Genomic DNA, 11330 nt, shown 5'->3' with positions numbered 1-11330 from the left:
CTTGTCTCCTGGTGCCTTTCTGTACAGTTTTATTGGGACATTGGAGATTACATACTGAAATGGCAGTTTGGAAAGGTTTCTTTGAGGTGGCCCAGTTGAAGCAAGTAACCAGCAGCTGGAGCACAAACTCCAGAGACGGTTTTGATAGATGTGAAGTTCATTGAACTGAGCTGCTGCCTTCACAAGGGTGATAGGTGAAAACAATATACAGATGATCCTGAAGAATATGTGGTTTTAGGGCGCTGACCCCTATGCAAGCAAAAATCTGCACTTGATTTTACAGTCCGCCCTCTGTATCTGCAGTTCCACATCCATGATTCAACCCACTGGGGACCGTGTAGTACTGAGTACATATTTAGTGAAAGAAAGCTGCATATAAACGCAGTTCAAACCTATGTTCAATGGTCAACTATTTTGAAGGCTACGTTGCTCCCTGGGGGTGGTTTGCGGTTTTCAGCTGGGTCCTCTGAATCAGGGAGAAACTTCCTCAGTGGAGAGGTGAGGGTGAACCTTGAAACCAGCCTCTGAGTATTCAACCCCATCCCTCCGCAAGCACTGACACCTCAAGTGTGTCTGGGGAGTGGAGAAGCTTGGTGAACCCCTCGAGGTTGAACCAACATTTACCAAATGCATTTGCTCTGGATTCTGCCCAGCACCAGGTGCTGAGAGGCAGCGAAGCACAGTGAGAAGAGGTTTTGGAGAATTCATATTCAGGGTTTGGATTCCTCTGCCCAGCTTGAGGCAGAGCCACTCTCAGCTCCTGGGAGAGCCTGGAACCCTGGAGCCGTGGGGCAGCCTGGTCTGAGGGGGGCGCTCTGCACCACCCTGGCTGCATCCTGGCTAGGGCCCTGGCCTCTTCCGGCCAGTCTGCTCTCAGTGGGGTGGGGTCAAGCTGAAGGGGCTGGCTGTGCGCTGGAGCCCGAGTGAGCTGCCTGCTAATGGGGCTGGGCCACCCCGCACGGCGCTCTGGAGGTTGGACAAGGCTGGGATTGTTCTCTGGCTCCCCTTTGTCTCCCACTCCCCGCCCAGGCCTGGCCCGCCTGCCCGCCACTCTCTTCTCCCTCCCATTGGCCCGGCTGGCAAGAGCCAGGGACTCCACCCGTGGAGCCCGGGGCCTGCCGACCCACCGGCTTAGGAGCGCCCATCAAACTCTGGGTAAGGAAGCTCACCTGGGGCCAAGACGCCCGTTCTGGGGAACTAGAGGCCACTCGCCTGCTCCGGCCGGCCCCTCCCCCATTTCCATGGCTCCAGCACAAACTACTTCAGAGACCTCTGAACCCCAGTGCTGAGGGAAGGGACCCTGAGGGGAGCTAGACGCCAGCATCTTCCTGGTCCACCCCTCCCCCAGGCAGCTTGGGCCGCACTCAGGATAGGTCAGAATACCCCCATCCCACTTCCGGGAGGGGTCATCTATCTTAGTTTCTTTTTGTTTTTTGGCTGCGCCCCGAGGCTTGTGGTAGTGGGATCTTAGCTCCCCGACCCGGGATCAAACCCAGACCCTCGGCAGTGAAAGCACAGAGTCCTAACCACTGGACCGCCAGGGAATTCCCGGGGTCATCTATCAAATCTCAGCCAGGGTGCAGGGACTAGGGACCAGGTCGGCCTTGTGCCCAGCAGGGTCCCCAGCACCCAGCTCAAGGGCAGAGGGCCCCCAAAATGTTGAAAGACAGGAACAGAGGCTTGGGGTTCAGGCTGGCGGTGTGAGGGCCCAGAGTGTGTGCGGAGCAAACATGCACACAGAGAGTAGGCAAAGCGATGACAGGAAGAGGCACGGGGCGGGGCTGGAAAGTTTTGGCCTGGAGAGGTGGGAGGAGTGTCCTGTTCTCCCTCCTCCTGGGGCAGCTCCACCCGCCCTGGTGGCCCAGCCCATCCACTTGTGCCAAGGAATGTGCCTGGGAGAGGCAGCCTGGGAGGCGGGCGGGCGGGGCAGCAAAGCTGCGGCCACCCGGAGGCAGCACACAGGTCTGAGGCTGAGGGGCCGGGGCTCAGGTGGGGCAGGGACCCCAAATGCCCCCCCGGGGCACACGTGTAGTCTTCAGAGAAGAGCCAGGCATCCCCCTAATTCCTTGTCCCACCGGTAGGCATCTGGCCTCTCCAAGAATTCTCCCTGAGCACCCTAAGTTTTCTGTGCTCAGCCCAGGCACTGTGAGCCAAGGAGCTTTCTGGTGCTGGCGATGGCGGTGGTGGTGTGTGCTTAGGCGCTCTCTGTGCTGGCCTCCGTAAGTCAGGGTTCTTCTGAGACAAAAACTGGGGGTTGGGGACCTGGCTCCAGGGTCCAGGGTTACTGAGGCAGCCTTCTGGCTGAGGAGGACCCTCCACTCCTTGCTGAGTCGAGGCTGACCAGCCCCTCTCAATGGGGGAACTAAATAGCCCCCAGGCTAGGCTGGGGAGGGGTTGGGGTTATGACCACTGGGGAAGCTGGGCCAGCCTCCCCTGGCCTGAAGGAAGCAGCTTGGTGGCCAGCTACCACCCGCATGCATGCCCGGGTACACAGCCTACCCTGGGACTCAGTGACCAGGTTCAGCCTGGACCTGGGCGAAAAGGGACCTGTGGATGGGGGCAGATACCTAATTTCCCCCCCCCCGCCCTTTGTCTCTAGGTCAACGTGGAGGTGCCGGGCCACCATGCTCAGTCTCAAGCTGCCCCAACTCCTTCGCGTCCACCAGGTCCCCAGGGTGAGGGAGTCACCAACTCCTACTTCTCAGGGGACTGGCTGGGGCAAAGTTTCTTCTCTTTTTGCAAGTGCAGAAGTCCCTGCTCTAGGCTAACTCTTATCCCTGCCATTTCAGTGTGGGACTCTTCTGCTCTCTAAGGAACAGGCTTGTGACCTGCTCCCTAGAGCCCAGAACACTCTTTTATCCAGAGTCGGCTTCCTCAGAGCACCCTGTGTCCATCCTATCTTGTCCCCTTACTCTGCCTCTTCTGTTTCTCACCTGCTCTCTGGGTACTGGAAACTGTGGTGAGATGGGGTTGGATTTAGTTTGACTTTGGGGCCATTGTGATCTCCAGCCCATTCCCTTCCACCCTGCTTCCAGAGAAAGGGTGGGACACAGTGGAGTCCCTTGGAGAGAAAGGGTGGGACACAGTGACTCCTCTCCTCCCTTGCCCCCCACAACCCCAGGTGTTCTGGGAAGATGGTATCATGTCTGGCTACCGCCGCCCCACCAGCTCGGCCTTGGACTGTGTCCTCAGCTCCTTCCAGATGACCAACGAGACCGTCAACATCTGGACTCACTTCCTGCCCACTTGGTGAGGGAGGCTCTGTCCCAGGCTTGGGCCTCGAGCTCAAGGGGGTACTCAGGCGGACCGGGACCGTCCGGGCCCGCGGGCTGCACTGGGAGTCGCTGGGGGTCCGGTGGCCTGAGCACGTGCCTGCCGCAGGTACTTCCTGTGGCGCCTCCTGGCGCTGGCGGGAGGCCAGGGCTTCCGGTCGGAGCCCTACCACTGGCCGCTGCTCGTCTTCCTGCTGCCCGCCTGCCTCTACCCGTTTGCGTCGTGCTGCGCGCACACCTTCAGCTCCATGTCACCCCGCGCGCGTCACATCTGCTACTTCCTGGACTACGGCGCGCTCAGCCTCTACAGCCTGGGTGAGCCCCGCGGCGGAGGCTGGGGCGGTGGGCAGGGGGGCGGCGGCGTTCCGGGGCGGGGCGGGGGTGTGGCGTGGGGTCTCCGGGGCGGGGCCTCAGCTCCCCTCCCCCCTCCCCCCCCGCCAGGCTGCGCCTTCCCCTATGCCGCCTACTCCATGCCGGCCTCCTGGCTGCACAGCCGCCTGCACCAGCTATTTGTGCCCGCCGCCGCACTCAATTCTTTCCTGTGCACCGGCCTCTCCTGCTACTCCCGGTGGGTTCTCGGCCAGTGGTGAAGGGGAAGGCGGAGGGACAGGACAGAGCACCCACAAACACCTGGACACCCAGGACCACTGGGGTGTGCCTGCGTTTCACTGCTCTTGAACAACATTGGTAACAATGGGACCGTTTATTGAGGACTTACTGTGCCCAGACCCTGTGCACCAGCACCATCCCTGCGCTGTCTCTAACTCTCACAAGCCACCTAAGAGGCAGGTGTCTATCCCCGTCTAACAGCTGTTGTCACTCACAGAGGAGTCATGTGGCCTAAGGGCTTTCATAGCCACTAAGCTACACTGACATTCCATCTTGGCCAAAGGTCCCCTGCCCTCCTCTGACCCCCACCCCAGCATAAGGATGGTGACCAGCCTTTCACTCCCGCCTCCCAGGTTCCCAGAGCTAGAAAGCCCTGCGCTCAGTAAGATCCTCCGCACGGCTGCCTTCACCTATCCCTTTCTGTTCGACAACCTCCCGCTCTTCTATCGGGTAAGGCTCCTGCTTTCCTGTCCTGACCCTCACAGTGCCCACTCCCAGCCCTGCCCCCTCGATCCCTGACTCAGCCCTGCTGCCCACCCTCCTAGCCCAGCACCCAGTCCAGCTGTGCCCTCCCCCTCCTCATCCTCACCAGATCCCAGACACATGATGTCCACCCCCAAAGCCCCTCCCCGTCAACCCTGCTTTTCCTTTGCCAGCTCGGACTGTGCTGGGGCAGGGGCCACAGCTGTGGGCAGGAGGCACTGAGCACCAGCCACGGCTACCACCTCTTCTGCGCGTTGCTCACTGGCTTCCTGTTTGCTTCCCACCTGCCTGAGCGGCTGGCACCAGGACGCTTTGATTACATCGGTGAGAGCAGACCTGGCCTGGCCCAGGAGGGGATGGGGAGACAGCTCCCCAGAGCACAGAGTGAACTGAGTAAAGGAGAGTATTCCTGGCAGGGCCCTCAGGGTCCAGGCCCAGCCCCAGTCCTCAGATAACAACAAAACCAGCAGCCTGTAGGCCAGGGGCTCTGTGCACAGCAGCTCACTCACTCTTGCCAATAACTCTGGGAATTGGGTTTCTTATTCCCAGTTTTAGGGGAGTAGCAGGCCCAGAGGATGTGGTGCTCACCATGGGTCACAGGATGAGTTGGGGCAGCCCTGGGGATGGGGTATGTGCCCTCACACGCCCATCCTCCCCACAGGCCACAGCCACCAGCTATTCCACATCTGTGCAGTGCTGGGCACACACTTCCAGCTGGAGGCGGTGCTGGCTGATATGGGATCTCGCCGAGCCTGGCTGGCCATGCAGGAACCGCCGCTGGGCCTGGCGGGCACAGTGGCCACACTGGGCTTGGCAGTGGCTGGGAACCTGCTCATCATTGCTGCTTTCACAGCTTCCCTATTTCAGGCTCCCAGTACGTGCCCCCTGTTGCAGGGTGGCCCGCTGGAGAGGAATACAAAGGCCAAACTACAGTGAGGCCCCAGCTCTGAGCCTGCCCTGGAGGGAAGCAGAGGCCAGGTGCCCCCCCCCCGCCCCCGCCCCCGTGCTGGGGAGGAGCCCAGACCCAGGCCTGATAAGACAGGGGCACTTCTGAGCCTGGAACCAAGAGGAGTGGCTGAGAAGAGAGTGCGGAGATCAGAAGGCAGAGGAGAGGAGAGGGGCTGGGAGGCTGGTAGAGAGTAGGAGGGTCAGGGAGGGTGCTCTTGATGGGGCTGGGGGAAGTGCTGAGGGTCTGAGAGGGGAGGTGCGTGTGTCCAGGCTGGAGCTGCCCCACCTGCCATTGAAGGCTGGGATGGGGAGGTGTTGGGCCCTTTCATCTGGTCCCATCTCTGGTGCTCCTGGAGTTTCTGCTCAGCCCAGGCAAGAACTAACATGACTAACCCAGGCCCATCCTGAATGCTTATTAACCAGGCCAGGAGGCCCGCTACTGCCCCCACCCCCAAACCAGGCAGTACCATCTACCGGAAGCTCTTTGCCTATGGCGATGAGGCTGTCTGTCCTGGTCACAGCCGTGTACTCCAGGCGTCCAGGCCTTTGGGATCTGGTCTATTTGGGTGTGTCACGGATGGGGCAGTGGGTTGAGGTGGGGGAGGGTGCTGGGCTAGAGAGGAGAACCCTATTTAGACTTTAGGAAGCCACCTTCAATGCTTCTGGACTGAGGCAGGGATAAATAAATAACTCAACAACAGATTTTGGGAAGCACTTTCTGGGACTGAAAAAGATAAAACCTCTCCACTCCCCATCCTCCCAACACCTCCTCCTCACACTCCATAGATGGACAAAGAATCACAGCCCCACCAGTTCCTCTTCCGGAGTTTATTCTGGAGCAGCTGGGATGATGCTCCCAGCTGCTGGGGTCTCACACTTGCCGGGCAGGGAGGTCAGGGAGAGGGGAGGGGGAGGGGTCCCGGAGAGGAGCCAGAGCTGGGGGCTGCCAGCCAGGCCGGCAGGGCTGAGAGCTCTAGGCTGTGCCGTAGAAGCGCCGATAGGCCTCCTGGAAGCCAATGTGGTCAGCCAGCTCGTCACAGGCGGGGTTGAGCTCACACACCTCCCTCCTGGGCTCCAGCGGATCTGGGTAGGGGGCTGGGGCTCTGAGAGCCCAACACACTGGCGTCAGCCTCCATGCAAAATGCCCGCCCCTCCTCCCACCGCACTTGGGGCTCCAGAGTCCTCCCACAGCGGCCGCTCCTCCCAGCCCATCCTGGAGATGCAGGGCCCTGGCCCAGCACCTCCTTTTCTCTCACCCCAGCCCATGATCCAGGTAGCGCCTGAGTCTCTTCACCACCTCGCTGCCCTCCTGCTTGGACACAAAGGCTGTGGAGCAGAGGGTCAGGGGTCAGGTGATTCCGAGTTTGGGTGGACAAGGTGGGGAGTAGGCTGGCCTTCCTGAGAGCCAGATGGGAGGGGGCAGGAGGGGAGAATGGGACTGAGGGGACCAGGGTGAGACAGGGGTGCTGGGAGTGGGCAGCACCATTGAGTGATACAGGGCACAGCTTCCCATCAGGCCCTGCCTCATACCTGCACCTTTGCCAGACTCCTCATCTCTGGGCTTTGCATCTGCAAGAAAAAGGAGCCCAGTTCACCCCTGCTCATCCCTAGGGCTCTCCCTCTCCTCCCCTCTCCTCTCCTCTCCCTCCACAAGGACAGCAGTGGGGGCAAATGGACTGAGCCCACAGAAAGGTGGTTAGACTGCCAATAGGGACTGCCAGTGGAAGGGGTGAGGAGAGGTGAGGCCATGGTGCTTTCCCCTCGCAGCTCCCGCGGGCTGGGGCAGGGGTAGGGGCACTCACCTGACCAGCCAGCGAGGCAGAGTGTGGCCAGGGCCAGTAGGGCGAGGAACATGAGGGGTCTCATGGTGTGTCTGTCAGCGGCTGTGCTAGGGCTGCTGCTCAGGACTCAGCTGGTCTGCCCCTCCCAGCCTCCAGCACTGTTTTATACTCTCTGGGCTGTGCCCCAGAGGCAAGGGTGCGGGCGGGTCTTGGGGGAATCTACCAGGGCTATTTGGGGGTCAACTGCCTAGGCCAAACCCCAAAGGATGTTGTGGTTGGAGCTGTGGCTGCCTGGGCAGGCCTCTGGGAGTGATGGAGGAAGGTGGGCTTCAGTCCAAGACTGCCAGCCTCCAGACAAGGTCCCCAGCCCCTCCTCAAGGGGGTTGCCCCAGGTCTCCCAGCCCCTACTCACTCTCCCTCGGAGCCCCAGCCTCAGTTTGAGCACCAGCGGGGCAGACGGGGAGGGGTAGGAGGGGGAGCCTAGAGAGGAAGGGGGGCCCAGAGGTCCAAAATAGATTTGCACAGAGCTGGGCTACAGCCTCCCACAGACTGATTTCCACTGTCAGCCCTGTGGGCAGGAGCCAAACTCAGTGAGGGAGGGCCAATGCCCTCATTCACCCCGAGGGCCTCTGCCCCAGAGAGATCTCAACAGCAGGCCTGGCATGGGGGCGGCTCGACTCTGCTCAGGCCCTGAGCCTTGGGACGGGGGAAGGGGTTGGGGCAGCATAGGGCCAAGAGCCAAAAGCCAACACAGGTGTGGCCAGGTGTGAGGTAAGGACAGCCCTTCTGTCTGCGACTGGCCAGGTGGGCACTGAGGTGGGAACCCCCTTCCCCATGCCCCTCGCACCTCTGAGCTCCTGACCGCCCCACCCCGATCCTTTTCCTGCCCTCACAGCCTCCCCACTGCCAACAACCCTGGGGACCTGTCCTCCGAGGGGCAGAACATCCAGCCTGAAAAGCGCCACCCCAGACCTGAAAGCCACTTCTGCCTCAGCTCAGCCTGGAGAAGAGGGAGGGTGTCCTCCCCCACCACCCACTCACCAGGTGGAGACCTGCCAGACGAAGCACTGCTGCCTCCACCCCACGGCCGGTGGCTGGATGTTTAGGCGTGTCCAGGAGGAGAGAGGAGCCACTAGGCTCAACTTGGGGGGGTGGGGTTGATGATCAGGGACCACCCTGCCATCTTCCCGAGTGTCCCCGCTGCTCCTAGACAGACCCAACCAGGCCTCTCTCTACAGAGTTAGGGTGAAGCCCTCGCCAGGGAAGAAAGTTCTGCCCCCACCCACACCCACTCCTTTCACCCTCCAGTCTGGAGGAAACACCCACCCTGCCTTTGGCTAAGTCACTCCTGATGCCCTGTGGCCCTGGCTGGGGAAGAGGGGGTTGTGAGAAGCCAGAGGACAAAGCCCCAGCCATTTGGAGGGCCCACTTGCTCCATGTTCGAGCACTCACCAGGCACAAACAAACACCTAGGGAGGCCCACCATAGAGCCTCTCAGAATCAACCCAAGGCAAAGAGAAGGGCAGGCGCATGGACAGTGACACCCCCCCCCCCCCCGGCAGCTTGTCCTGGCCTCAGGGAACCCAAGGCTCCTGGTTTCTGTGACAAGGGGCTTCACTGCCCTTCCATACAGATGGTCAGATACACCCCCCACCAACCCTCCCCAGCCTGGAGGCTCTCAGAGCCCTGCAACTGGGGCCTCGATTGGAGCCAGGACTCTGGAGTCCAGGGTGGGATCTTGGCCTAGGAGAGTCCTGGGAGAGGCCCAGGCAGAGGGAGCATCCTCACAGATTACAGTGTAGTGAAGGAAGTTTATTTGCGGATGTGGGGAGAACATGGCAGGGGCCCTTGGGCTGGCCAGCAAGGGGGCAATCAGTGGAAACTGAATACAGATTCCCCAAGCCAGGTCCTAGGGAGGGCTCAGGAATAGGCAATATGTATGATGGGGGTAGGGTGGGGGGTTGGCCTGAACCTAAAGGAGAGGCAGCATGGTGCCTAATTCCCAGGGCGGAAGCTGGCCAAGAATCCTAAAGTTAGAAGAAAACAGGGAGGAATCTGAAGGTAGTGTGTGTGTTTGACCCCAAAGGAGCCCCAGAGGCACAACGGCAGTGGAGACAGCTGAGGCCTCCTTCTCCGGCAAATTTCATCACTGCTTAGGGACTGTTCTCGGAGGCAGCTCACTCAGGCTCAGCATCCTGGACCACAGGCCCTTGACCTTGACTGCCCTCTGCTCCTAGGCCGGGCCCTCTCCTCCTCACTCAGGCTCCCTCAGCACGGCCACCAGCTCCTTCTGTTCTCTGTGTAGAGCCTGACACCAATGAGAGAGAACAGACAGACTGGGAGATGAGAAAATCCAAATGCTTTCCCTCCACTGTCCTTGACTCCAGGCCTGGGTTTCCCCCAGGATGATAAGGAAGGGGTCTGAAACTCATATCACAGGCCCAGCAGGGCATATTAGGAAATCCGCCCCACTCAGCGGTTGTTTATGGCAGGCTGGGTGCCATGGCCACCTAGGCTGGGCCTCCCCAGAGAAGAGCCGATTTTCAAAAAGGGCCCCTTAAGTGTCCCCTGATCCTCTGACCTCACTGGAGATTTCTAGCAGAGAAACTTTCTTAAATTAAGTGGACTTGCAGCTGGGCTACAGACATGGGAATTGTAGTGAAAAAGGGCTCTTTGAGCCCACACAGGGCTCAGCACTCAACACTCAATCCAGCTGACCCACTTCAAACAATGGTTAGCATCTGTAGCTGTAATGGGAGAGGTGTGGCTATAAGAGCAGAGGGCTTCCTTCTTCCTCTTAAAATAGAAGCACTGAATGTCAGAGCTGGCAGGGCGTTGGGGATCACTACTTGGCCAATTTGGAAGCCAAAGCCTAGACAGGGGAGTGACCCTTGGCCTCATGGTGATGAAGCGCCAATGGCAGAGCAGCCGGAGGACTCAGCAAGGCAGCCCCGAGAGTACCCGAGACACAACTCTCAACTGTGGAACCTGTCCCAGGAGACGGCACGAGGCTGAGGCCTCGGTTATACCACCTGGGTGTCTGCTGTGTAGAGCCTGGGCCACTGCACTACACTACACTACACTACACACCCCCAGGGCCAGTGTGTTACAGGAGGAGGCTGAGGGGGTGAAGATAAGAGGAAGCAGAGCAAGGCACCAGCCTTTCTCCTGCTGCCGCCTCCCTGAGGCTTGGGGCCTTGCTGAGGCTGGGGCAGGGCCTTCAGATTGCCCCTGACTGGTCTTGGGAAGAAGACCAGGGGACCTGAGAGCCATGGATCTGGGGACTTATCCCCCTTGGGAATAGGAGGGTCTGCCCCAGGAAGGGAGCTGTCGAGTGGCCACAGGTAAACATAAGTTGGACATCTAAATGATGAGCAGAACCCAATAATGGGCCACCATTCAAGCCCCACTAGAAACCCTCTTTTGGAACTACATTTTGAGCCGGCGAGAAAGTCCATCTCATCACTCTGTAGCCACACGTGCTATCTGCGTCACCCAGCCTGATTACTCTCTTCCCCCTTATTCAACAACTTGGCCCCAAGTGACTGTGGGCCACTTTCAGAAACTGAGTTCACCCTCAAAGGACACGTATTTGTTGCATGGAGGATATATCTTAGGTATGTTGACGGCTCTAGAAGTCATTCTCTGTACACATTTTAAAAGTACTGGGCAGTGATCACATGGAGTAGAACCACCATGGCTACAGAGGATTAACCCTGATCCTGACATGGAGGAGCCATCCCTGGGCAAGTCAGTTGCCCTCCCTGGGCCCGTTTTCTCCTTGGCTGCAGCAGGGGAGCACGTGCCTGAGGGCAGGGCCGGGACACTCACCTGCCAGGCCTGCTGCCGGGCCTGGCCCTGCAGCTGCAGCTCCTCCACCTGCCTGCGCCCGGCCAGGACGGCATCTGCCAGCTGCCTGTTCTCGGCCTCCTGTTTCTGCACACGGCGCTGCAGGGCGTCCCGCTGCTGCAGAAAGTAGGGCACCACAGCACTGCACAGGTCCTTCTCTGGGATCCCACTAGGGCGCCTGCAGGGCCGCAGGGGGCGCAGGGGTGGGGACAGAGAGTCGTCGTGTGGGGTAAGGCTTCTCCTTCCAAACCCAGCCAGTGGCATTCCCACCTTCAGCCTCCAGCTGGCTGGCTCTCCAGGACTCTCCTGTAGTCCCTCTCACTCCCAAGATCCAACCGCATGGCTCCTGCTCCTGAGGGGACGCTAACCCCTTGTCCCTTAGCTTCAG

At 60.0% G+C, this 11330-nt stretch overlaps 3 protein-coding genes across 9 annotated transcripts in view; 1 reads left to right on the top strand and 2 right to left on the bottom strand.

The window, feature by feature from the left end:
• The first annotated feature begins 1422 nt into the window (after nt 1-1422).
• On the top strand, nt 1423-5618 carry PAQR6 (progestin and adipoQ receptor family member 6). Of its 2 annotated transcripts, XM_067728170.1 has the most exons (8): nt 1969-2219; nt 2600-2675; nt 3122-3249; nt 3382-3587; nt 3714-3840; nt 4235-4331; nt 4538-4688; nt 5026-5613. In XM_067728170.1, the coding sequence occupies exons 1-8, from the start codon at nt 2008-2010 to the stop codon at nt 5298-5300; spliced, it is 1272 nt and encodes a 423-aa protein (XP_067584271.1). In that variant the 5' UTR covers nt 1969-2007; the 3' UTR covers nt 5301-5613. The 2 variants fall into 2 exon arrangements, with proteins under 2 accessions (XP_067584273.1, XP_067584271.1); XM_067728172.1 differs by lacking the exons at nt 1969-2219; nt 3714-3840 and adding an exon at nt 1423-1962 and having other exon boundaries at nt 5026-5618.
• An 18-nt stretch (nt 5619-5636) lies between these two features.
• BGLAP (bone gamma-carboxyglutamate protein) lies at nt 5637-8744 on the bottom strand. Its single transcript, XM_067728184.1, is given in 5 exon segments — nt 5637-6296; nt 6298-6415; nt 6569-6638; nt 6843-6881; nt 7115-8744. Coding segments are annotated over 5 exon segments (447 nt in total). The 5' UTR covers nt 7179-8744; the 3' UTR covers nt 5637-6140.
• The window catches only part of PMF1 (polyamine modulated factor 1), a 27273-nt gene continuing 22511 nt past the window's right edge, over nt 6569-11330 (bottom strand). For 3 of the 6 annotated variants that reach the window (XM_067728181.1, XM_067728179.1, XM_067728178.1), the window contains 2 exons: nt 10925-11120; nt 8885-9401 (listed from right to left, as the gene is read on the bottom strand). In XM_067728181.1, coding sequence (XP_067584282.1) covers nt 9348-9401; nt 10925-11120 — 250 coding nt within the window. In that variant the 3' untranslated portion in view covers nt 8885-9347. Of the gene's footprint in view, nt 6639-6842; nt 6882-8884; nt 9402-10924; nt 11121-11330 lie in introns of those variants that run through there. The other 3 variants (XM_067728183.1, XM_067728182.1, XR_010941149.1) reach the window with 2 other exon arrangements.

The sequence above is a fragment of the Pseudorca crassidens genome, chromosome 2, assembly GCF_039906515.1.
Source record: "Pseudorca crassidens isolate mPseCra1 chromosome 2, mPseCra1.hap1, whole genome shotgun sequence".
Lineage (NCBI taxonomy): Eukaryota > Metazoa > Chordata > Mammalia > Artiodactyla > Delphinidae > Pseudorca > Pseudorca crassidens.
This window is presented reverse-complemented; position numbering and strand designations above follow the sequence as displayed.